Consider the following 27060-nt stretch of genomic DNA (forward strand, 5'->3'; position numbering starts at 1 on the left):
AGAAAAATAAGTCATGAAAGACAAAATTAGAAAATTGGGACAACTGAGAAAAACCTGAAAAACGAACTATATACTAAATAATATATATTATTGAATCAATGTTTAATTTCTTGGCTGTGATAATAGTAGTGTGAAGCTCTATAGGAGGAGAATGTCTTTATTCTTAGAAGGGTAAAAACTGTTAAATTTTCAAATGGTTCAGCAGAAATTTGAAAAAAATGTATAAGTGGTGTTGATGGTAGGGGGGTGTATATATGGCAAAATATCAATAACTTGTGACAGTTACTCCAGGTGATATGTATGTGGATGGTCATTATTTTTCTTTTTTTCTGTATATTAGATATTTTTCAAATTAAAATTTTGTGAGGGAAAAATATCACTGTCCTGATGGTGGTGGCACAGTAGATAGAGTATCGACCTGGTATGCTAAGGTCCCAGGTTTGAAACCCCAAGGTTGCCAGCTTGAGCACAGGCTCATCTGGCTTGAGACTGGCTCGCCAGCTGGAGCGTGGGGTCACTGGAATGAGCACAGGATCACTGTCATAATCCCGAGGTCACTGACTTGAAGCCCAAAGGTCACTGGCTTGGCTTGAGTCCCCCCGGTCAAGGCACATATGAGAAGCAACTGATGAACAATTAAAGTGACACAACTACTAGTTGATGCTTCTCATCTCTCTCCCTTCCTGTCTGTTGCTAATATATATGTATGTCACTGACATACTACTTACTAGCAGTTTGGAACAGGTCAGGTAACTCATATGCCAACTTCTCCATTGCTATATCTGCTATAGGGCCAAATAAGACCACGGGTCTCTTGAAACCAGCTGAAATGAGACAAGAAAGACCATGAAAACACACACAGTTCCTTAGCTGTAAAAATAAGAAGCAAAAGTATTTTACAGGCCACTGATAACACATTTAAATGAAAGAAACTGCATGTTCTCCTACCCCCACTTCAGCCTAGCTTTTCTGAAGAATATGCCTTTACCCCCGTTATTAAAGATGAACCTCACTGTAGGTAATACATAAAAACACTTGAATGGTAGGATTAGAAAATGAAGTTTGCGGTAATAGGGCCACCACGCCATGTACAAGTTTGCAAAGCTTGCCTTTTTGTCTTTTTTTGTGTGTGTTTGAATCTAAGTCAAACTCTATAACCTGGCTTTGGTTTAAGTGATACAGGTAAGTGTGAACTTGACAGCTACAATCCGAAAATGAAGAAAGACAGGCTCGGAGGTCAGCTGGCTCATTTCCGAGCCCCACCTGCCTTCCTTACCTTCTCGCAGCAAAACCCTCTCATAAGCCGGGAACCTGGTGCTGACTGACACGGCACCTGTCAGGTCCTCCCGGCTCTTCCGCAGGTTCTTCTTCATGCCGGCCCTCTGGCCGCGCATCCTCCAGAAATCTGCCCTGTCCCCAGCATTGTCTCGCTGGGCATTCTGAACGCTGGCCATTTGTTCGGCCCTGAGAGAAGAAACCACAGGAAGTAACTCTCTAGCGCTAGAAAACACACACACGTGCATGTCATTAAACCAGCTCTACTCAGTTTTTCTTATGACCCTGAATCGGGAGAGATGCAGCCTGTCAGTGAAGAGGAGGGAAAATGTGGGGACTCTCTTCCCAGGGTGGAAAATGTGGGGACTCTCTCTGCCCAACAGAAGTATACCAGGGATTGGTCCCCATAAAATCCACCAGAAGTAGCTCAATAATAAACACACTCCACGTGGCTCATTCTGACAGGACGGTATACAGTAAACAGACTCGAACTTCCCCGTCAAAATAAAAGTGTCTTTCCTATTCTCCCCACTGTCTCAGCAAACCAACATGTGTCCGCGGGCTTGAAGATGAAGGACACATGCTGGACAAGGACATCGTATCTCTAAGTGTACTGCTGTGCGGCAGCCAGTTGGTATCTGCTCAAGTGCCGTGCAAGCACTGCACACTCCTTAGGACAGGGGTCCCCAAACTACAGCCTGCGGGCCACCTGAGGCCATTTATCCGGACCCCGCCGCACTTCCGGAAGGGGCATGTCTTTCACTGGAGGTCAGTGAGAGGAGCACAGGATGCATCCGCATCCTCTGCTCCTGGAATACTGTATGTGGCAACGCCGCAAGGCACGGCTTCACTCACGTACAGTACTACTTCCGGTGACGCGGATGCACGTGTCAGGGCTACGGAAGTGCGTCATATCACTTGTTACGGCCAGCAGTGACAAATATGGAACCGGACATTGACCATCTCATTAGCCAAAAGCAGGCCCATAGTGGCCATTGAAATACTGGTCAGTTTGTTGATTTAAATTTACTTGTTCTTTATTTTAAATGTTGTATTTGTTCCCATTTTGTTTTTTTACTTTAAAATAAGGTATGTGCAGTGTGCATAGGGATTTGTTCATAGTTTTTTTTTTATAGTCCGGCCCTCCAACGGTCTGAGGGACAGTGAACTGACCCCCTGTGTAAAAAGTTTGGGGACCCCTGACTTAGAATATCGTTCAAAGCCAGCCAACCAAGTGCAACATCCAACCATGTGATGCTAAATACACACACCAGCTAGTGGCGACTTCAGTTCTAGGAGCCGATGATGGGAGAAGACATGAGGACAAATAATGAAGCCATGTGCAGCTTCCTTTCTGAGCAGGTGGGTTGTGGTTTATTTGTGGGGAGAAGGCGAAGAGGGGTGTGTTGGAACGTGTGATCTCAGATACCTGCTTTTGTTGGGGATTAAGCCTTTCTCCAGTTCGTTTCCAATCCTCACGGCCAGCCAGTGGCCCAGCTTGCCATCATACAGGGTATCCACCACTCGGAAGACCTCCCCCCTAGTGAAGGCCAGGCTCTGTGGAGTTTCCTTCTCACATTCAAAGTGGCTTCTTATAAAAAACGAATCTCCTCTGCCGCAAGCCAGTATGTCTCTGTACACTGAAAGGCAAAAGCATCACTGTAGGCTGCACTCTGCTTAGCTAGAGGTCTTTTCTTCAAGTTATCAGTTTCTGTTTCTGAGCTTGCCCTTTACCTTCTGCCATTTCTCAAACTCAGCATATGGGCCCTATGAGAACCATGGCTCTAATACAAAGAAGGATAAAAAATAACTTTATGAGCTGCTGTAGTGGTTAATTTTATGTGTCAACTTTACTGGCCCACAGGATGCCCAGATATTTGGTCAAACATTATTCTAGGTGTTTGGGGATGAGATTTCTTTTGTGTGTGAGTGACAGAGAGAGGGACAGATAGGGACAGATAGGAAGGGAGAGAGATGAGAAGCATCAATTCTTTGTTGCAGCATCTTAGTTGTTCATTGATTGTTTTCTCATATGTGCCTTGATGTGGGGGGAGGGGGCTCCAGAAGAAAGAGTGACCCCTTACTCAAGCCAGCGACCCTGGGCTTCAAACCAGTGAGCTTTGGGCTCAAGCCAAGGACCATGAGGTCATGTCTATGATCCCATGTTCAAACCAGCGACCCTGTGCTCAAGCTGGTGAGCCCACACTCAAGCCAGTGACCTCAGGGTCCTCTGCGTCCCAGTCTGATGCTCTATCCACTGCACCACCACCTGGTCAGGTATGAGATTAATGTTTAAACTAATAGACCAAGTAAAGCAGATTGCACTCTCTGATGCAGATGGGCCTCAGTCAATCAGTAGAAGGCTTGAATAGAACAAAAAGATGGACCCTCCTCTGACTTTGAAAAAACTAACTCTTTTTGCCTTTGAACTGGGACATTAGTTTTTTTTCCTGCCTTCACACTCAAATGGAAACATCAGCTCTTTCTGGGTCTCAAGCCTGCCAGCCTTTGGACTCCAACTACACCACTGGCTCTCTTGGTTCACCAGTCTTTGGAGTTGGACTAAAACTAAATTATCAGTTCTTCTGAGTCTCCAGCTTGCCATTCATTCTACAGATCTTGAGACTTGCCAGCCTCTATAATCATTAAGCTATTTCCTTATAATCAATCGTTCAATCACTTTCTCTACACACACACACTAATGGCTTTGTTTCTCTGGAGAACCCTGACTAATACAGTTGGCAGTCAACCTTTGGAAGCAGACAGGGAAGACAGTATCAATTGCCATTTTATGGGTGAAAACAATGAGATCTGGTAAGGTGAAACAACTTGTCAGACTGGTAAGAGTTAGTGTGGGAGATGAACAGTAGGTGTGGCTCTTTGCATCCATCATATGAAAGACTCAGTAATACTCCAGGCAGTACTTAAGGATAGATCGCTGTTCAGAAAAGCAGTTATATTCCAAACTGACACAACCAGTGAAATTATCCCAGTGGGTGCATAAAAAACATTTCCATAAAAAGTTAAATGGTATGCAAATTGTCTCCAGAGATTACTTGGTAGAATCCAGTTCAATCTTTTAATACCCAAATGTATCTGTTCTAGTCCCAAGCCACCTCTCATCTTCCCACAATCCCCCCCACCATTAAACTAATGAACAGACATGCTCACCATCAGCTCGGCTCTGAGCTAAAATGGTCACCATTTCACCTTTCGGGATTTCTAACAGGTAGAGAACAGCATCTTCCCGAACCAGCCCTCTGAAATCCTGTGTATTCACCTGATAAGAAGGGCAAACAGAAAAAACAGGAAGTGGTTTATACAAAGGTGCCACATGAACTTTTCATTTGATTGTTTTCATCAGGGCCTGCGGAGAGCAAAACTCAGATGATGTCCTCAGAGTCCCTGCTCAAGCTGTCACAGCACCCTACTATTGCCCTAGGCTGTGGGGGCACCATCACACCTTCCTGTTTCCCCACACTGCCAACCCTCCCCCCCCTTCGGAATATGCATTCCATCAAAGAGCTGTCATCAGATTAAAGATCAGATTAAAACTTTCTGTGGTTGTGTTTGGTCTTCTTTGAGTCTCCCATTGAGGTGGCCAGGGAGGTAATGTACAATCATGAAACATGTAACTATAACGCAGTAGGGAGAGCTGGGGTCTACTGCAAACAAGCATGCTGGTTCAACTGACAGCATTAACGCTATTTTTAAATTAGTTCAAATAAAAGCCTGAAAATAAAGCTTCGGATCAATTCCACCTTTCTCCTAAAGTTTCTATAACCTAAAAGGTGTTTAATATGAGCTTAAGAAAGTGAAATGCATTAGCTTCAGATGGCAGACCAACAGCCTAATTACAGGCTTATATATTTAAGCTTCTGACACACACTTAATATTTCTGGCAGGGACCCCACAACATTTATTCACCACTAAATCTGCAGAGGACACTTTAAATAGCTTTTGGAAGTTAGGAAGCAAGTAAAATTGAAATGTAGGGGGGAAAGACATTTTAACATCTTTGTTTTGTACCTTTAAAACCATTTTTGGCCCTGGATGTTTGGCTCAGTAGATAGAGCAATGGTCCAGCTTATGGATGTCCCAGGTTCGATTCCCAGTCTGGGCACACAAGAGAAGCGACCCCTTTCCTCCCTCTCCCCCCAACCCTCTTAGCCAGTGGATTGATTGGTTTGAGCCCCCAGGCACTGAGGATAGCTAGGTTGGTCTCTGCATCAGTCTCAGGTAATAAAAATAGCTCAGTTGATTTGAGCAGATTTGGTTAATTTGAGCATCAGCTCCAGACAGGGTTGCCAGGGGGGATCCTGGTCGGGATGCTTGCAGGAGTCTGTCTCGCTATCTCCCCTCCTCTCACTTAAAAAACAAATAAACAAAACAAAAAAACACTATTTTTAAAAAGAAAAATTACAAATAAGTAAAATGCATACACCATTTTAAAGTCCCTAATATTTTAATAATGTATTACAGGAGTGAAAAGATACAGAATTCCTATGAAATATTTTCTGCAGTCATTGAGGATAGCAGAATCCTTTAATCAAAGAGTAATGCTTTATTACTAAAAAAAGTTCATTAATGTTAGAATTTATTATTTAATTAATGTTTGAACTTATAATTAAGAGAAAATGGGCATAAGACTAAAACTTACTTGGTGCTTTTAAAGTAAAGCCATCATGTTAACTTAAGACAACCATCATTCCCATCTCTCTGTCCCCAAATTAGGGAAAATTGTACTTTGGTATATAATCCTTTTTTATGCTATTTGGAGACCCACATCTGTGTCGATATACGGCCATATGTATGTTTTTATATGCACATATATGCTTATATTTGTTTACTTAAATAAGACAAGGCCATAAGCCTGGGGAAAATCTTAAAGGTCCTTTCGTCCATCTCTATGGCCATGTGAGAATGACCTATCATCAAGTCAAAAATCTAACAGTCAAAATTTAAGCACACATGATAGCTACACTGTACAATCCACATAGTTAATAAACAAAATTAGGTTTTTCCTCTTTTTCGTCCCCTAAAATTTTCTGAAAGAGAAATAACAACCACCCCAGACAATCAGCAAAGAGACAGGTCAGGCCCAAAAGCGTGTCTTTCGTTGTTATTTACAAGGCACATACATGGCCGTAGCACAGCACACTCGGGTTTTCATCCCACGTCAGGCTGCCACTCTGACAAAAGGAAGAGTCAAACTTAAAAAACCTATGATATAGGCCCTGCATGGGTGGCTCAGCGGACAAAGCATCATCCCAAGGTTACGTGTTCGATCCCTAGTCAGGGCACATACGAGAAGCAAGTAATGAATGCACAATTAAGTAGAACAGAGTTGATGCTTCTTTCTCTCCCCCCCCCTTTCCCTTCACACACTTTCTCTTCTTCTTTTCTTTCTCTTTCTCAAAAAATCAATGGGAATAAAAAAAACCTGTGATACAGAAGTGATTAGTATATATACATAGTTCACCACACAGATCCAATTTGGCCACGAAAAGAAGTTCTGAAACAAAAGTAAAAAAAAAAAATCAGGGCAGCACTTCGATAGTTTGAAGATTAGGTTGTACAGTCCTCTCCAATAAATTTCCTCTTTTATTATCTATTTAGTTGTCCACAGGGTCTACTGTATCTGTTGTGAAGAGGATTCTCTATCAGCTACAGCTTACAACTGCGTAGCAGCTCCGCTGCCTTAGCAGGCAAACTCAGTCTTCTCCACCCCTTTATAGAAATGAGGGCTCCTTTTGTAAACAACAGAAAATTCATTCACAATCAAGAATGAGGAAACCAGTTCCCACAGTCTCTTCCTACTCGCCAAGTAAAAACAGGAAACAAGATACTCTGTCAAGTATAAATGCTGCGTACCATGACTTTTACCCATGGAAGTAACTCTCCCCATCTTGAACAACTTAGAGAGAGGTCAATCTGTCAAGGTCCTATGTGAATTCCCTTTAAAAAAAAAAAATCAGTGAAAGGAAGGGAGACAGAGACTCCTGCTTGTGCCTGGACCAGGATACACCCAGCAAGCCCACTAGTGGGCAATGCTCTGCCCATTTGGGGTGGTGCTGGGGTTGCTCCGTTGCTCAGCAACCGAGCTCTTAGTGCATGAGACAGAGGCCATGGAGCCACCCTCAGCACCCAGGGCCAATTCGCTCCAATCGAGCCATGGCTGCAGGAGGAGAAATAGAGAGATAGAGAGAGAGAGAGAGAGAGAGAGAGAAGCAAGAGAGGAAGGAGTGGAGAAGTAGATGGGCACCTCTCCTGTGTGCCTTGATAGGGAATCAAACCCAGGACATCCACACACGGGGCTCATGCTATACCACTGAGCCAACAGGCCAGGGCTCTATTTTTTTTTTCCATAAAAATTTAAGAAATCTTTTCTTCACCCCAAGTATAAAAATATTTAATCTTTGCTCCTTCATGAGCAAAAGCTTCCAAATTCCTTCCTCGCTTCCTATGACCCCAATACTAGTTAGGAAACAGTCTTTTTCTTTTCTGGCACCAGCCCAAGAGTAAACTGGTATGAGCTGGCATTTGGAGGGGATTCTTATCAGCAGCACTTGGTAAGTGATGTTTCCTAGGAGCATGTACCACAGGGTTCACTCAGGTACACTTAGTCTTCTAGGATCCTGTCCAGAGCCAAAGAGGGTCTAGGATGTCACTGGGAAGCTTCAGCCAGGCTCATGATCCAGGTTTGCCCTTCAGGTGCTCCAGAAATGAAATCTGAACCACCGCAATGGGGCTGAGAGCCAAGAAGGAAGAGGCCCGCCTGTTCTGTGCTCCGCCGTCTGCTTCCTCGGGAATTCTTTTTACTGCCCTCTCCTCTGAGCCTAGATGCTCTTACCAGCTCTCTACTAACTCCTACATAAGAAATTCAAGTTTACAGAAGCAGAAATTCCAGTGAAGCCAGTCGCTAGCATGCAGTTATTTGTCTAGTCAAGGGGGACTTGACATTCTTGAAGTTTATTCTGAATTTAGTGGCAAATACATTACATGTATCTCATAAAATGTCAAAGTTGAGTTGGCTATCATTTTTTAAAACCAACAGATTACACAAAAACATGCATGGTAACTTTAAAAAATAGTATCAATATTTGATTAACCAAGAAATCCTGGATAACTTTAGAAGTAAATAACACACTCAATGGTAGCAACTTATTTTTTTCCAGTGGGTAAAGGAAGGGACATTGACCTTCGTACTCTGTGGCAGGAACACTGCTAGATGCCTGTGTTATCTGTTCTAATCTTCCCAGGGTCCCTGGAAGACAGGTACTCTTATCCCCACTGAACAGATACAGAAACCCGAGTCACAGAGGTTGAGCGAGGGTCACAGAGCTAATGAGAGGCTGGGATGTGATTCAAAACAGATGATCTGATGTCAGCACACACCTTTGTTCAATTATAGCACACTGCCTTAAGAGTCACAATAGACAGAGGAATCAATGAAAAGCCAAGCATTAGCAAGATTTTTTTTTAAAGCAAGAGAGAGAGAGAGAGAGAGAGAGAGAGAGAGAGAGAGACAGGAAGGGAGATAAGAAGCATCAACTCATAGTTACATCACTCTGAGTTGTTCATTGATTGCTTCCCATATGTGCTAGATGAGGGGGGCTCCAGTTGACCCAGTGACCCCTTGTTCAAGCCAGCGACCTTGGACTCAAGCTGGCAACCTTAGGAGTCATGTCTATGATCCCATGCTCAAGCCAGCGACAACCCCGTGCTCAAGCTGGTGAGCCCATGCTCAAACCAGTGATGAACTCAAGGTTTCAAACCTGGGATCTCAGTGTCCCAGGTCAACCCTCTATGTACTGTGCCAACACCCGGTCAGGCAACATTAGCAAAATCTTTTGAAAGATCTTCTTCCTAGGCCTTTAGTTCAAGTCCCAATTGTTTTGTTAACTGAGCTAATACAAATCTTTGCAAAGGTCTTGAACAGTATAATTTCTCACACAGCAGTGAATTTTTGGCTCCAGAACTGAGAAGACAGGACCTATTACAGGGAAATTGAGGCCTCAACGCTGGGCATCAACAAACCTGCAGCTGATCTGTTTACATAAGCTGGACCACATCCCCTCCCTTAGGGAAGACCCACCCCCGGAAAAAACACACTCCTTTGCAAGAACATCTAGGAACAGGACTGGGCTTTCCTTACCTTCAGAATTTGGTCCCCTTCTTGAAGGCCTTCTTGCTCTGCCGAGGTCCCCTCTTGAATGCCAGCCACAAATATCCCAACATCATTGCCACCAGCCAACCGTAGACCCACACTGTCTCCCTTCCTGAACCTCACCATTTTGGTATTGGGGCTGCAATGGTTTGAGTTTCAAAAAGAAAAAAATGGAAGATTATTTTTGTAAAGGGGGACCCACGTTAGCAGATAAGAGATGTAATTTCTTCTAGCTATAGAATGATTTATAGTTTCAGTCTTATATTTCTCATACAATGTATAGTTTTATCTTTCTTGGGACTGTAAGATGAATATAATAGGCCCACTTTACCAGTGAAGAAGTAGAAATACAGAGTGTTTATGTGAGCTCATTCAAGATTAGAAAGTAAATAAAGGGTAGGGTGAAGTTAAAATCAAGGCCATATGAACTATTCTTCCAAAGGAAAACCTGCTACCACTCCAGGGCTCTGGTCAAATGGACATATACAGCCTGGGTTCCAGAAAGCCACTTCCTAATCCAGGGGCTGCTGCACTGAACCAGGAGTTCTCATTATCAAGTGCAGAGCATGGGGTCACTTCCCTTCCCCCACACATTGGGATCATCATGTCACTGCAGCCCCCAACAGAGGAACCATAGTTAAGCAGTACTTCACCTATCTGGAGTAAGTGATCTGCCAAACTCAAGTATTCAGAGTCACAATCTAGAGGCAGCCAGATAAGTGGCAAAGCAGACAACGTTAACATCACAAACTTTACACACTTCCCCGATTTACTCTTCTACAAATAACTTCTCTTCCTCATACACACTAGCAACAGGGGTTGGTGACAGGTGACTGATTATATACTAAATCACCATCTGTAGTTAAAAAATACCATTCTGGTGGATGGAGCTCAGTTAAGGAGAGAGAGCTGTGTGGAAGAAGAAAGGGACAAAAAAACTGAAACAGATACCCATAGATTGCTTCATCTTCAGGACTGGGACGAAGAAAAGTTCTCTGCACTGCTTTTGCCTGAGAAGCTGTGGATTAAAAAGCACCTGTTATTACCCTCTACAATGCAAGGTGCATAATCATATGTCCCAGAAGACAGTATTTTTTTTCCTTCTTTTCCACATGAGAGGAGGGAAGATAGACAAACCTGCACGTGCCCCAACTGGGATCCACCCAGCAACCCTCCACCCCATCTGGGGCCGAAGCTCTGCTTATCTGGGGCCATGCTTGCAACCAAGCTATTTTTACTGCCTGACGTGAAGGCTCCAAAGAGCCATCCTCAGTGCCACGGGCCAATGTGTTCAAACCAATTAAGCCATAGCTGTGGGAGGGGGAATAGAGAGAGAGAGAGAGAGAGAAAGAGAGAGAGAGAGAGAGGCACGGAGGGGAGGAGAAGCAGATGACTGCTTCTCCTTTGTGCCCTGACTGGGAATCAAACCTGGGATATCCATGCTGGGCCAACGCTCTACCACTGAGCCCACCAGCAAGGGACTACAGTATTTTTTTAAACTAAAAAAAACAAAAACAAAAACACATAACAATGCTATTTTCCATGGATAAATATTTGTGCATGTAGCCCTGGCTGGGTAGCTCAATTGGCTAGAGCAACATTTTGATATGCCAACATTACGGGTTCAATCCCCAGTCAGGGACTATACAAGAATCAACCAATGAATGCATAAGTGGAACAACAAATTGATGCTTCGCTCTTTCTTTTTCTCAAATCAATAAAAAATTATCTATGCAAAGTCATGGTAATAATTTTAGGGTGATAGATGCAGGGTTAGGGGATAGGGTTGAGATCAGAGATGGAATATAAAAGGACCTCAACTAACCAAATATGACAAAATATGACTGTGATATAATTAAAAGTATATATTTGGTCTCTACCAGTTCCTGACACAAAGTTCCTAAAATCCCCCTAATTTCCAGGGTGGCAGGGGTGCCTGCATTTTTTGCTCTAATATTTGGTCTTTGGCCCGGGTTCCTGATACAGAGCTCCCATGTGCCTGGAATTCCCCAGGTGATAGTCGAGTCCTTCGTTTGAAAGATATGGCTCCAATTAGTAGTGGCTTCTATTAATGAGCTGTTAGAAGTAGAATTAACACTGTGCTTTATATTCCATAAAAACGAGGTTTTACCCGGAACATTAGGATTTCAAATACTTCAATCATAGTATATTTATATTAATGCTTTTTAAAGACATGACTCGTGGTAGCCTCCTGGATAGCCTCAAGATGGGGCTGGTCAGAATGAGCAAGCTGTGATAAGAAGCTTGGAACTTGCAGCCTGCCTGCCCATCATCCAGGGAGTGTGAAGAGCTGGAGACAGAGTTAATAATTGATCCTGCACATGACAAAGCCTCCATAAGACTATGGGGTTCAGATTGCTTCAGGCCCCATGTAGGTCCCAGGAGCGTGCAACCCTGGAGAGAACACTGAGGCTCCACGCTCCTTTCCCCCACAACTTGCCTAGGCATTGCTTTCATTTGGCTGTTCCTGAGTTGTATCCTTAATAATAAACCAGTATTAGCAAGTGAAATATTTTTCTGAGTTCTGTAAAGCATTCCAGCAAATTATCAAATCAGAAAAGAGGATCATGGGACCTCCCAGTTGAGAGCTGGTTGATCAGAAATAAAGGTGATAACATGAGACTTGAGACTGGCGTCTGAAGTGGGGGCTTCTTGTGGGACGGAGCCCTTAACATGGGGGATTTGGAGGGGACGTGCACTAACTCCAGGTGATCAGTGTCAGAACTGAACTGAATTGTTGGACAACCCAGCTGGTGTCTGGAGAAGTCAAGAACTGGTTGTGAGGGGAAGCAATCCCATACATAGTATTGTGGTGTCATAGTATTGTAGCCCTGGCCAGTTGGCTCAGCAGTAAACCATTAGCCCAGCATGTAGAAGTCCTGGGTTCAATTCCTGGTCAGGGTACACAGGAGAAGTGACAATCTGCTTCTACACCCCTTCCCTCCTCTCTCTGTCTCTGTTTCTCTCTCTCTCTCTCATTTCCTCCTGCAGCCATGGTTCTAATGAGCAAGTTGGCCCCAGGTACTGAGGATGGCTCCATGGCCTCACCTCAGGCGCTAAAATAGCTTGGTTGCTGAGCAACGGAGTAGTAGCCCCAAATGGGCAGAACATCAGCACCAGATGGGGGTTGCTGGGTAGATCCCAGTTGGGGTACATGCGGGAGTCTGTCTCTCCACCTCCCTGCCTCTACTTGATTTAAAAGAAAAAAAAAGGCCCTGGCCAATTGGCTCAGCGGTAGAGCGTCGGCCTGGAGTGCGGGGGACCCGGGTTTGATTCCCAGCCCGGGCACATAGGAGAAGCGCCCATTTGCTTCTCCACCCCCCCTCCTTCCTCTCTGTCTCTCTCTTCCCCTCCCGCAGCCAAGGCTCCATTGGAGCAAAGATGGCCCAGGTGCTGGGGATGGTTCCTTGGCCTCTGCCCCAGGCGCTAGAGTGGCTCTGGTCGCGGCAGAGCGACGCCCCGGAGGGGCAGAGCATCGCCCCCTGGTGGGCAGAGAGTCGCCCCTGGTGGGCGTGCCGGGTGGATCCCGGTCGGGCTCATGCGGGAGTCTATCTGACTGTCTCTCCCGTTTCCAGCTTCAGAAAACTAAAAAAATTTAAAAAAAAAAGAAAAAAAAAGTATTATGAGCAGAAACAGTTCAGGTTGAGATCAGAAATGGGATACAAAAGGACCCACTATTAACAAAATACGACCAATCTGTTGGCATAGAAAAAAGGGCTGTTATTTCATTTTTTTTTCAATATTAAAATATAGAGAGGCAGAAATACCTCTTCTCTATCTAAGAATTATTTTTAAAAATACTTTCTCTCTCTCTCTACCCAGCCATCCTCTGGATTTACCAAGAAGACACTTCTGAAAGTATCTGTTTAAAAGGAGACTCACCTGGGGCTTCCTCTTGGTGTCTGGGCTCCTTGCTGGCCTCCGTGCCAGCCACAGCTGCCACGTCCCCCGCGCACTTGAAGGGCGTGGGTGTGCTGCCCATCCTGGACCACCTGCTCTGGGTGTCCTCTCTTGAACGTAAGCACACGTCGTGTAAGTATTTCATAATGTGACAGATACACAAATACATATGTGTGTACGCTCACAGTGATGTGTGCAAGGAAAAATACACAGCATCTTACTTTTCCTTCAGCTTTTCGTTTGAGGAATGACAATCGTACTCGGAGCTCTGCTGCCGTCTCTCCTCTGGGGAAAACGATCGGTTGGACTCTATTTCCGAGACATCTGGTTTCAAAAATAGAAAAAGAGAGTTGAATGAAATATTTAAGACCTGCATCAGAAATGATCCTATTCTCTGGCTAGGAAATGTGGGAAATGAAAGAGCGGCAGGCAGTAAATGTGCTATTGGTCTAACAGTCTTCCCGAATTGAAAAAAAAATATGAGAGTTGGAAAGAAAAGGCATTAATTAATTAATAAAGAGAAAGCCAAATACAAAATTTTAGGTTCCTCTTTCACTGACATTCTATCAAAGCTGCTACTGGAGAGTCAAAATTCAATTACTGGGTTATAAATACACTTCCCAAATATTAAGGCACATATGAAGAATCACCTGGGATCTCGTTAGAATGCAGCTAGCTGTTCTGGGAGCAGGGCAGGGCTGAGACACTGCAATTCTATCAAGCTCCCAGATGTTGCTAATGCTGCTGGTAGGGTGAAGACCACACTTGGAGTAGCACGCCATAGTACACTATAAGCTCCTGGTGGGTTGAAAGGACTTCTCTGCACTGCACTAAAAGCCGTAACAGCTGCTTAGACGTTTGGTATAATGAAAATTAAACTAATTTCTTTGAAGCAATTCTATTAAAAATCAACATTTGTTTTAAAACTTGGGAACTTAATATTTTTTCTAAACTTTGCTGTACAAAGGCAATACTAGATAGTTAACTAGGAAATAATCATGATTCCTTATTTTTATTGATACTTTGTATGTGGCTGAAATGTTATCCTATGTATAATTCACATTTGAGAAATTAATACAGTGTCATAAAAGAGATGTGACACAAATTGCTAAACAATCAATACTCAATATAAGCAATTCTGATTCTTTATTATAGTGTCTGTTTTCACCATCCTCCACATTGCCTTCTCTTTGTTGTAAATATTAAAAGCCACTTACAAAAACCCACACACCAGAAAGTGCGAGAATGAGAATTTTACAAATGTATGTGGGTAGTTCTTTGAATTGCTTGTACATACCCTTTTTTATTAACAATTTTTGTTTTCAGTGGCCTAATCAGCATCCAATGGGAGTTCACAAATGCATCAGAATTTAACACTAGAAACCTAATTTCAACAGACACTTTAATAAGAAAATAACAACTAAACACTTATCTTTTGGAATTAAAGTTTAAGACGAGGCTTTCACTGGAAATTTAACTTTCAGCGGGGTGGCTATGCTAAACAGATGAGAAAGAAGATGCAACAGCCTTCCTTGCTTCCAGCCAAGCTCACCGCCTCCTCCTCCTCCTTTACCTTCTATTTCTGAGTCACTGTCATTCAAAGATGGGATGTTGATGAGCGTCTGCTTGCTGTCTCTCAACACCACTAGCTGGAGTTTTCCTCTTGACTTTTCTATCAGTTTTCGAGCATCCGTTAAAGACATGTTCTCTGTTACAGTTCCATTTATCTGTGTTTACAAAGAACAGTAATGGTATATGCAATAGAAGTATTCACAGTGAAATAGAAAATCCACATTTTCTTCTACTAAAAATGCAAAGGCTTTGCTCCTTTATTCAAACAGACATGTGCTTTAGAGTGAGTGAATAAAAATGAACTATCCTCTAAATTAAATATAGCCTTGCATGCCTGGATCCCAAATACAGGCATGAGAGCTGTAGTATAGTAGTGTACTTAAGTTACTCTGCTAATTTATTTAACTTCCAGGCTCAAGACGATGGTTTGGTTTACTACTGGAACGTGTCTCCTGACCAGAGAGGTTTACAAAAACTATTAAATATTCAGCATTCATATACCACTAACTACCCCTCTCATCTTTCCTTAGTTTAGGAAATAAGAACTTAAACTTTAAACAAGCAGGGAAGAAAAAAAGCACTTGAGATATTTTTTTAAAACTGACATTAAACTATTACAAATCTCCAAATCTGGTTTTTGGAGATATGTAATATAAAAATGATCTCACTCTGCTCTTCCTTCCAGTCTTTGTTTTACTACTACTGACTTGCATTGCAACAAAGTTTCAATGTCTTCCCACTTGGATGTGGAAACGCAGACTATGAAGGCAGGCATGAATCTGATTGTCCTCATCCATCCCTGTCCGCCCACCTTGAGAATTATGTCCCCTTCATGCAGGTTGCCATCTTTAGTTGCCAGACCTGTACTGGTCATTTCCTTTATGAAGATCTGACTCCCCAGCCGGAGACCATACTCTAGAAGACAAAGTATAAACACACACATATTTCAACTTGTTCAGGAAACTTAATTTGGTTTTCAGGACTATTTAAAAATATTGATAAACAATTAATTTTGCAGGCGGGACATTCTGTACAAAAACCAGCCTAGAGTCATCAACAAAGTCAATGCCATATAAAACAAAAGAGGCAGAGGAACTACTTCAGATTAAGAGACATAAAACCCAAAGGCAAGGCATGAACCTTTACTAGATCCTTGATCCAACTTGAAGAAGTTGGGGAAGGGGTTGAGGAGGATAGGTTACATTATTCTGGAGCAACTTCTAGATGGACTGCACTATATTAAAAGGGATATTAATGTTAATGTGATAAAGGCATTATGGTTATGAAGGAGAATGTTCTTATCCTCAGGAGATACCTGCTGAAATATTTAAGGGTAAAGGGTCACTCTGCCTGCAACTTACTTTCAAGTGGTTCCAGAGCACCACTGAGAGACAGGCTTGGGAGTGGAAGGGAGGAGGAAGAGGGAGAAGGGACAGGAGAAAGGGGAGAAAAAGGAGAAAAGGGACAGAAAGAAGGAGAAGGGAAGAAAAAGGAGGAAGGGGAGAAAGAGAAGGAGAAAGGGAAGAAAAAGGAGGAAGGGGAGAAAGAGAAGGAGAAAGGGGAGAAAGAGAAGGAGAAAGGGAAGAAAAAGGAGAAAGGGGAGAAAGAGAAGGAGAAAGGGAAGAAAAAGAAGGTGAAAGGGAAGATAAAAAGGAGAAAGAAAGCAACTTAAAAATGTTAACAACTGGTAAAACTAGGTGAAAGCTATACATGACTATTTGCTACAAAATTAACACTTTTCCAAATAAAATGTTGGGGAGAAAAAACCAATTCAGTACATCTTCATAGGCATATTCTGCCGACAATCCAGCTGCCTATAGGAAGGCTCTACAAATAGGACAGCCGTCGGCCTGGCGTGCAGGAATCCCGGGTTCCATTCCCGGCCAGGGCACACAGGAGAAGCGCCCATCTGCTTCTCCACCCCTCCCCCTCTCCTTCCTCTCTGTCTCTCTCTTCCCCTCCTGCAGCCAAGGCTCCATTGGAGCAAAGTTTGCCTGGGCGCTGAGGATGGCTCTGTGGCCTCTGCCTCGGGCGCCAGAATGGCTCTGATTGCGGCAGAGCGACGCCCCCTGGTGGGCGTGCCGGGTGGATCCCGGTTGGGCGCATGCGGGTGTCTGTCTGACTGCCTCCCATTTCCAGCTTCGGAAAAATACAAAAAAAAAAAAAAAAAAAAAAAAAATAGGACAGCCTTCATCTGTAACAATGTAGACTGTGTGGGCCTCGTACTGAAAAAATTTCAGTGTGTGAAGCAAAGTGGTAAATAAGCCAGGCAAAGCAATCAAGTATTTAATTGAAACAGCATAGCACTGAGGGCTTATGGACTCTGAATTGCTCTCAAAAGAAAAACCACTGTACTAAGTATGTATATTTTTAAATATTTTAAATACTATTTAGACTATTCTGCTTTCATTTATTAAACTGGTAAAAATACATATTTTAAAGGATGAATTTTGGTTATTTTAGAAGTTAGGAGATTTTAAAAGAAGCACATTCAGATTTTATTATTATTGTTCTAAACTCAAAAATCTTGTAATTATAAAACAAAGTAACTTTCTACCATTGGGGAAAGTTATGAAGTAGGTTTCAAGTTAAGTTTTAAATTACGGTAAGTTAGCGTCAGATCTTACCATAATGATTTAAAGTGTTGAGGTCTACCCCCACCCCTTAGGAAGCTGACACTCAAGAAAGAATAAGGCTGAGACAGCATCTTCTTTCATGGCTGACAATTCCCTACTGGCCAGGAAAGAAGGCTGAGATAAGCTTGAGTGATAACTTCTTTCTTATATATCAACAATTCCTTTTTCCACTTACAAACTGCCCTCATATAGGAAGGTTGCAGATATAATTATTGGTATATATGTGGACATCTCTTAAATGAATTTTTTTTAAAAATTAGTTGAGCAGCTTCTAAGACATTTACCAGGAGGCTATTTGGGGCCCATGAAATGCAACAGCTGGCCATATGAACGGATCACATTTTTCTTAATCAAATGTAGATTTTGCCTAATGCCATTAAAGATTTGTATGCAATTCTAACCAGTGACAACTAAATTCCTGTGTAATCCCAACAAAAGGTAGCCAAAAAAAAAAAATCTTTTAAAAGCTGAACTTTTTTTTTTTAACAAATTCTAAGTTTGAGGAACCAAATGGCCTAAGAGGAGTAAAATGCTGTATCAGTCAAGGATCATAATCACCTTTTTTCCTGTAATGTGTTACTAAGATCAGGCACAACTTGGACAGTCTTTTAGGACAACAATGTCTTTTAATCTGTGGGTTACAACCCATTAATGAGTCTTCAAATCAATTTAATGAGTTGTTGCCAGTATTTTTAAATTAAATGCAATGGAATTTCTGGGTAAAGCACCAGCCCATGAAACTTTTGTTCAAGTGTTTCTAGGCACATGCATCCATGACTGTTTGCAAAATATGGTTCTTTCTGTGATGGGAGAAAAAGAGAGAAAATAGGGGAAGAGGAAAAGAGGAGAAAAAAGTTTGGAAAGCACTGCCTTAGGTAACTCAAGAACCCTGGGCACAAGTCCATAGAACATGCACTAGCCCTCTCTGAAGGAGGTCGCACGCCAAGGCATCTTTCTCATAACCTCCGTGCAGTCCACCTTACAATCTGGGAGCAGAATGGTTTTGCATTTTTGTGGATTGATAAATTAGTATGTCATTATAAATGGTTATAAAGAGTCTATAGAATCCTTAAACCTTCTAAGATGCATATTTCTCAAAGATAGGCCATTTAAAATGCAAATTCCCAACCTAAAAAGCAGAAAGTTTTTCACTTTGCGTGCTCGAGTGCTGTTCATCCTTTTTTCCCTTGATAGGAGAACATTTAGAGAAAAGGGGAGAAAAGGCCCTGGCCGGTTGGCTCAGTGGTAGAGCGTTGGCCTGGCGTGCAGAAGTCCTGGGTTCGATTCCCGGCCAGGGCACATAGGAGAGGCGCCCATCTGCTTCTCCCCCCCTCCCCCTCTCCTTCCTCTCTGTCTCTCTCTTCCCCTCCCGCAGCCGAGGCTCCATTGGAGCAAAGTTGGTCCGGGCACTGCGGATGGCTCCTTGGCCTCTGCCCCAGGCACTAGAGTGGCTCTGGTCGTGACAGAGCGACGCCCCCGGATGGGCAGAGCATCGCCCCCTGGTGGGCATGCCGGGTGGATCCCGGTCGGGCGCATGCGGGAGTCTGACTGCCTCCCCGTTTCCAGCTTCAGAAAAATACAAAAAAAAAGGGGGGGGGGGAGAAAAGATGTGTCACAAGGAATTTGAAACATCAGAAGCTAAGAATCAATGCAAGGACTATCTCAACACCAGGCTCTAAAGCCCTGTTCGTTCACATACTTGTTTCCTATCATCTACGGAAATTTGAGTTCTAGGTCCACCACCTACTGGCTTCAAGATGTGGGCAAGCTGCTTCCCCTCTCAGAGTTTCAGAATCCTCACCTAAGCTGCAGGTGCTGGCAGCTTCACTAGCTGCCACACAGGGCTGTAGTGATTCTGGATGTAACTGAGTGTGTCCAAGTGCTCCAGGAACGCAAAATGGAATGGGCACCCGGGGACAAAGCCTGCCTCCTGCATGAACATGTTACCAGTGTGAGAGTTCTTGGGTTCCCCAAGATAGAAATCAAGAAGAAACCCCAGAGAAATGTTCAGGCAGATTTTCGTGAATAAGTTTATTCTCAAGCACCAGGGAGACAGCACAGAGGAAAGGAAGGTCGTCTAAACCGGCTCAGGGGCTGGCTCTGCTTGGCTGCTTTTATAAGCTGGGCACAAAGCAGACTTACACAAAAAGGCTTTTTGAAAAAGGTGGGCTTTAGAATTTTCCATGTCAGGGTAGAAAAAGCAAGCAATTAGAAGGGAAATAAAATTCTATGGGGGTTTTTTGTTGTTGTTTTTGAGCAGAGACTAAAGTTGGTAACATTCTTGTGGACAGTTTATCTGTACTTCCTTCTGGCCACCTGGCCTTAACCTGACTTCCTAACCACCGGTATTTTTCCATTCACGGGACCCAAGTCCCTCTGCCATCTCACATATGAAAAACTTCTTTGAACTTTGATATTCCCACCTATAAAACAGGAATAAAGTCTCCTACCTACCACACAGGGTGCTGGTGAGGATTAAATAAGAGTATTATTTCAGCACAGGTCCTAGCATAGAGTGGAAATACAAAGAAGATGCGAGAGTACTGTCCTCTATCCGGGCACCAGCAATTTAACCTTCACCAGGCTCACCAGGAGGGCTTGTTAACATACAGATTCCAAGGTCCTACCCCAGTGTTGCTGAGTCAGTGGGGCTCAGCTGGGGCCTGGGGATCTGCATTTCTAACAAGTGTCCAGGTGATACTTACGCTGCTTTGACAACCACTGGCCTAGTAGTTTAAAGCAGAATTTCCGCAGCCTGTGCAAGTTTAATATGCAAGAAAACGCACTTTTCTGTGCCTCAGTTTCCTTGTCTATAAAATTAAGACATGCCAACTCTTACCAGAAGTAGGGGTGAGTGAGGATAAAATGACCTAATCAGTACAAAGCATTTAGGTCAGTGTTTGGCACACAGCACCATGAAAGAGTCAGCTATTATTATACTAGTGCTCTTCATCAACATGAATACCTTCACTCCCTTTGCTCTTCGTCAGAAGAACCCCGATAGGACGGTCGGTTTCCAGCTGGCCTGTGTGGTCTGGCTGCCTTCTCGGTTCGGGGCTGGGGCTGCATGAGCGGAGGTGCTCACGGCTGCGGCTCCGGAACCCCTCGTACCGGGCATCAGCCTGTGCCCTGTGCCTGGACTCCACCTCCGGGCTATAGGCCCGGTCATGGGTCTGGTCAATGCTCCGGCCACGGCTGCTATCTCGGCCTCGTCCATAGTCATGGTCCAGGCCCCGTTCCAGGCTGCGGCCACGGCTCCGATCCCGGCTCCGGTCCCGGCTCCGGTCCCGGGTTCGGCTATAGTCATCATGATCCAGGCCCCGCTCCAGGCTCCGGCCTCGGCTGCGGTCCCGGGTTCGGCCATAGTCGTTATGGTCCAGGCCCCGTTCCAGACTCCGACCACGGCTCCGGTCCCGGTCTCGGTCCCGGCTGCGCAACCCATCATGGGGATGCCCCCTCTCCAGGCTGTCCTCCCAGCTGCGCAGCCGGCTCCTCTCGCTGTACCGATCACTGTACCCGCTGCGCGCGCTTCTGCGATCAAATTCATCCATCACCTCGAAAGCCCGGTCATCCTCAGTGAGTGGAGGGCCACCGTGCAGCGGGGCCAGCTGGACCTTCCGAGGTCTCTTCACCACCTGTTAACCAAAACACGGGGGCGGAAGGCATAGGACAATCACAATTGTAAGAGAATGCCATGGGTAAAAGCTATGGTTTTCCTTCTTAAAGCTCAGGTTTCTCATCTGGAAAACCAGGACAATAAAGACCTCACTGGGCTGAGAATAAAGATAGACAGTGAATATAAACCACTCAACATGGTACCTGTAAGATCTGATCTTACTCGGAGTATATACAGTACCAAGGGACTTTAAATCACTAAGTTATAAAAATGAAAATCCACAAAGTAAGACATTCTATATATAACTGCCTAGACTGTTTCTAAAGTCAACATCATTAAAAAAGGGGGGCTAGGACAAGAGGTGGGGAAGAGAACACTCATAGATTAAAAACAACAAAAAAGATAAAGGCCAGGTACAATGAATAAACTTTGATTAGATCCCGTGGAAAGGAAAAAATCTATCAAAGAAATCTCAGGATATGGACTGGATATTAGATGATATTGTATACTTGTCACTGATTTTTTTAGTTAGGATAATAGTCTCATAGCTAAATAGCTGAATGTTCTTATTTAGAAAATGCAGGCTGAAGTCAGTATAACTGAACTGTCATGTCTACAACTTCCCTTCAAATGGTTCACTAAAAATAGGTATGTGATTATATAAACATATGGGGAAAAAATAAATATGGCAGAATATTAACATGTAGAAGATATTTATGTTTATTACATTAATCTTTGAACTTTTCTTTTTGTTTGAAAATTTTCATAATATAAAGTGGAAAAAAAGTGAATTACCCTATACCCAACAGATCCACCTAGCACTGCCCCTAAATTCACTATATTCTAAGTTCTTGCTTTGTGTGTCCACTGACACCACTGGAGCGAACGCTCCTGGCAGGAGAGACCTGCTCCAGGGCTAAATGGTATCTGGCTCATAGCTGATTCTAAACTAATGTTTGCTAAATGAATGAGAGCAGGTAAATGAATGAATGCTATGGACTGCCACTGTCTCCTAAGAAACTAGTTTATGAAGATATAACAGATCTTGTTTGGGCCTTTACAAATGAGTTTTGAGCTGAAATTTGTTTTCTAAATTAATGTTCTTTTGTTCTCAATCTAGTTAATTCTCATAGGAAATAATTGTCTAACCTGGTTCTGAAGGCTAACTCACTCAGAGATTAAGAGAATCACTGGTTGTAAGAAGTTAGGAGAGAGACCAGAAAGAGTCAGGGAGAAATTAATGACGTACATCTTTATATCATCCATTACATCACCCTCCTAACACACTGAGGGAGTGGCCCCTAGAATAAGTAATTCTGTCAAGTGCTTAAAGGCAAGTGCTCATTTTCTTCTGGGCATGAAAACAAAATTCTATGGAGGCAAAACAAAGCTGGAACTTACAATGGCAGCAATCTTCCCACTTTTTCTCAGCTGCTGAACTGCGAATGAATGGAGTACATCCTCCATGGGGGTGCCATTAACCATGACCACCCTGTCATTTTCTCTGCAAACAAAAAAAATAAAAAACAGGATGTGAAAAACTCCCATCAATTCACTGTAAATCTTTTTATTTAAAAACAATCAGGCAGCAAATTGACCTGAAATGTTTATTAAAGGGCTCAGTGCCTGATGACTCCCAACGCTTAAACAGTCAACCCAGTCTTGAGTTCCTCTGAGAAAGTAACTGAGGAGTCACTCAGGCCACTCTGGCTGTGTCTACTGAGAGCCAAGGGGAGAGAAGACCCACCACAGGGTCCCGCCAGGAACCACTGGATAGTGGTGAGGTCTGAGCACAAACAAACTCCTGCATCAGGCCTCCTCACCCCAAGTCCACAGTGGGCTTCAGGAAATCTACAAATACCCCTCAAAGAAGGTGTTCATCCCCTTGTATTTTAGATGGGAGGAAGTCAAGAGCTCGCCTCAGATTCTCAGAGAAATTCCGAGGTCACAGAACCCTTAACCTTCCTTTATCTCATCTCCAAAGTCATTTAAAAATTTGACTTGGCTCTCTTAAGACTACAAACTTTGACAGGACCATAGAGACTGGAAATGCCAATAGAACCTAAACTTCTGGAGCTGTCTGGCCACGCCAGGCTCATGACGAACTTTAGAGCCTGCCCTGAGAAACGATGCTGAGGGACTTGGATGGCATTTTCAGGTGGCATTATCTCCTCAGACCAGAAGGGTGGCAGGTGGAAAACTCCTGTTCTCATGTCGTAAATTTTCCAAATTTCCATATTCCTCTAACAAATCAGATAATCATTAAGCCAGAGTATCCTCATTAAATTTTTTTTTTTTTTTTTTTTTTTTAATTTTTTTTTTTTCATTTTTCTGAAGCTGGAAACAGGGAGAGACAGTCAGACAGACTCCCGCATGCGCCCGACCGGGATCCACCCGGCACGCCCACCAGGGGCGACGCTCTGCCCACCAGGGGGCGATGCTCTGCCCATCCTGGGCGTCGCCATATTGCGACCAGAGCCACTCTAGCGCCTGAGGCAGAGGCCACAGAGCCATCCCCAGCGCCCGGGCCATCTTTGCTCCAATGGAGCCTTGGCTGCGGGAGGGGAAGAGAGAGACAGAGAGGAAAGCGCGGCGGAGGGGTGGAGAAGCAAATGGGCGCTTCTCCTGTGTGCCCTGGTCGGGAATCGAACCCGGGTCCTCCGCACGCTAGGCCGACGCTCTACCGCTGAGCCAACCGGCCAGGGCTCCTCATTAAATTCTTAATAAATAAAAATTAAAATAAAGTGTTGGGTAAGCACTGGAGGGCGTGGCAGGGTGGAGGGTGGGGCTGGGGGAGGAGAAAGCATGCCGATTTTATACTCCATGTTCAGAAATGGCCCCTAAACCCAGGAACGGTAGTTGTAGTAGTTAGAACTATCTTCCCACAGTGAAAACCGTTCTCCTTTCTCCAGAGTTGCGATGTTCCCAAAGGACTAGTGTGTTACGGTTCCAATTCACATACATATTCACATAGTCATATATATGCATATAAATGCACACACACACACACACACTTTAAAAGTGCAGACCACCCAAAGCATCCTGTCTGGGGCCGACCAGTGGGGCCGGCAGGCTGCGACCAGAAGGAAGGGCACTCACTGAAGCAGCCCATCGGCAGGCCCGCCCGGAAGCACGTCAGAAATGACGATGGACGTTTCTCCATTTTCAAAGTGGGGGTTGTCTCTGCCTCCAGATACTGCAATTCCAAATCCTCTTTTGGAATCCTGTACATTGAAGTTAAGAGAAGGGAAAAATAAAATAAAACAAAACCTTCCATTAGTGGTTTTCAGAATTTATGACAAGCACTCAATAAAATAAAGGGCGAACCAATCACCGGAGACGGCTCAGGAAGAGTGGGCTTACTGAAACAAAAGAAAGCGGCAACATGGTTGGCTGACAGGTTTATAAAGGGAAATCCCTTATCAAAGAGAAACAGCCTTTGAAAGCTGGAAAAGGCTGATAGCAGTGACTGAAGTTATCACTAGGAGCTGGAAGGGGGTGGAAAATAGCATCTCTGTCCAAACAGAGCTGTGCTGTCCGCATCACCAGTCCCACCTGTTCTCAGAGCCTGGCCTGAGCGCCACCAAATCGGTGCTAACACCGTATTTTTAAAGCATACCTTCAATTCCCAAGTTAGGAGAGCTGGTGGTTCTATTTTAATATAGGGCAAAAAAGAAGTAAATGGATTTTAAAGATAAGATAGAATCAGAAGATAAACTTAGTTTTGAGATCTTATGAGATAGCAAAACATTAAATTCTTTTCTACATGCATATAAGATGGAAATAAAAATCAATTACCTCTGTGGTCAAGAAAGGTAACGGTAAACCCAGATAATGCATGATCCTACCTGATTCATCTCAGTGTTTCAAAAAAGCTAAGCTCCCAGGTAGCATCCAGATGATACGATGTATATGACTATAACCCTAAAGCAGGATTTGATTATGTAAAAATCTATACAGAGAATTAAAATTTCCCCCCCAAGAAAATTCCCACATGGGGCCCACTATGCCCATGGATGACAAACAATCACCAACACAAAACAGGCTGGGTTGTGTTAATCGCCTGGCTTTGAATATCTGGCAGAACCATCACCTTGTGCCTGTTTTTACATAGAGGCCGCTCTATCCTCTGTACCAGGCCTAAAAGGACTCTCGCCTTTGCCAAATTGGGGCCCACAACTCAAGGGATGTGTGAAATGCTGGGGGAAGGGCACAGAGATGAGTCAAAAGATGACTAGAATTGAAAAATAAGACCTAAGGGGGGAACCCTCAACTGAAGAAAGTTTCAGCCCCAAGCACTGATCCATTTATTTGTTTGTTTTTCTATGGATTAATGTAACACATATTTATTCAGAAACCAAATTTTCATTGAAGACAGGGCTTGAAGTTGAAGAAGGAATACTCCATTTGAGGAACTTGCAATTCCTCTAAGAAGACAGAGACCAGAGGGATTCAGAACAGGAATAAGACCCCTGCCGGGAACATCATTGTAATGTTGACCAAGAGGGCTTGATAGATTAAGACTTGGGAACCATAAGTGCAGTTCTTGACCAGCTTCACCACACACCAATCACTCACACACTCTCAGTGGCTATGCTTGTTTTGAGTGGGGTTAACACTTATCACGCCTTGAAATCTGCTGTCAGAATAAAAAGGAACAAAGCTAACATTTATTAAACAACGATCATGTGATGGACCTCCAGTATGGGAAACTGTTCATACCACCTCATTTATTTATTTTTTCTTGATAAATCAGGGTACATATGTTCAGAGAAAACTTCTCAGATTATTTTGACATTTGATTATGTTGCATACCCCCACCCAAAGTCAAATTGTCTTCCATCACCTTTTATCTGGTTTTCTTTGTGCCCCTCCCTTCCCCCCACCCCCTCATTTACTCAAGAGGAACAATACCTGTGAAATGACTTTTAAAATTAAGTAAAATATATTTACATACGCTATTACTGCCACCATCAATATCACTGGATAAGGAGATTTTTTTAATCAAATTCAGTCAACACCTCTTAATATTATCAGGAGTGAGACAATGAAAACAATCCATGATTCTTGATTATTAAATCAATATTTAAAAATTTAGTTTAGATTTCAAACTCATGGAGGGAGTTATAAGTTCTCTATGTCTTATAATCAAAATTATAAAGTTGTAGAGGCTACCTCATGTCCTTAAACAGTACAGGTTATTTCTGTTCCTCCCCTCTTTTTCTGTCTTTTCATAGCCTATGCTATCTGGAGATAGGTGAATGCACTAAATTAAATAACCTCTGTAGTTTTCAATATTATATAGACCTCAACAACAAAAAAATGTAATAGTATGCAAATCTTTGCTAATATGGTAATGACTGCCAGCTATACCCTACCATGAATTATCCACCTGAAGGAGGGAAAAAACTGTGTTTAAGCCAAAATAAACAAGATCCATGATCTATAAACTCAAGAACGTGACCATAGCACATATGAAATATATAGCACTCACCTTCTGTAGGGTCACAGTGTACTGTTCCCATATCACTTCTTCCATACCTGGCCCCTGTTTTAAAACAGGAGAAACCAATTTGATTAAAACCACAAACATTTCAATGCTAGAAATAAAAACCGTAGTTCAAAATATCTCAATATAAAGTCCAGCTTACACATTCAGGATACCCAGAATTGATGTGTTTTAGAAACATTATGCTCCCTATTTTCAAACACACTGTCCTTCAATGAAATGGCATTCTTAACAATAGTGGACAATTAGTGAAATAGACAATGAGAGATACCCCCTAACGAGAATAAAATATTCAGTGTGGAGCCTTTTTATGATCACCTCTCTAAAACACTGTCATTATAGAATACCTTCAAAAGAGAAT

At 43.3% G+C, this 27060-nt stretch overlaps 1 protein-coding gene across 7 annotated transcripts in view; it reads right to left on the reverse strand.

Annotated features, from left to right (window-relative positions):
• TJP2 (tight junction protein 2) overlaps window positions 1–27060 on the reverse strand; it is a 140061-nt gene that overhangs the window by 17159 nt on the left and 95842 nt on the right. For all 7 annotated transcript variants that reach the window (XM_066257132.1, XM_066257131.1, XM_066257133.1 and 4 more), the window contains 14 exons: window positions 26685–26738; window positions 24290–24414; window positions 22592–22694; window positions 20540–21209; window positions 15750–15853; window positions 14940–15093; window positions 13588–13690; window positions 13349–13476; window positions 10397–10463; window positions 9434–9584; window positions 4447–4555; window positions 2705–2915; window positions 1277–1464; window positions 729–824 (listed from right to left, as the gene is read on the reverse strand). In XM_066257132.1, coding sequence (XP_066113229.1) covers window positions 729–824; window positions 1277–1464; window positions 2705–2915; window positions 4447–4555; window positions 9434–9584; window positions 10397–10463; window positions 13349–13476; window positions 13588–13690; window positions 14940–15093; window positions 15750–15853; window positions 20540–21209; window positions 22592–22694; window positions 24290–24414; window positions 26685–26729 — 2254 coding nt within the window. In that variant the 5' untranslated portion in view covers window positions 26730–26738. The remainder of the gene's footprint in view (window positions 1–728; window positions 825–1276; window positions 1465–2704; window positions 2916–4446; window positions 4556–9433; window positions 9585–10396; window positions 10464–13348; window positions 13477–13587; window positions 13691–14939; window positions 15094–15749; window positions 15854–20539; window positions 21210–22591; window positions 22695–24289; window positions 24415–26684; window positions 26739–27060) is intronic.

This window comes from Saccopteryx bilineata, chromosome 2, assembly GCF_036850765.1.
Source record: "Saccopteryx bilineata isolate mSacBil1 chromosome 2, mSacBil1_pri_phased_curated, whole genome shotgun sequence".
In the NCBI taxonomy this organism is placed as follows: Eukaryota; Metazoa; Chordata; class Mammalia; order Chiroptera; family Emballonuridae; genus Saccopteryx; species Saccopteryx bilineata.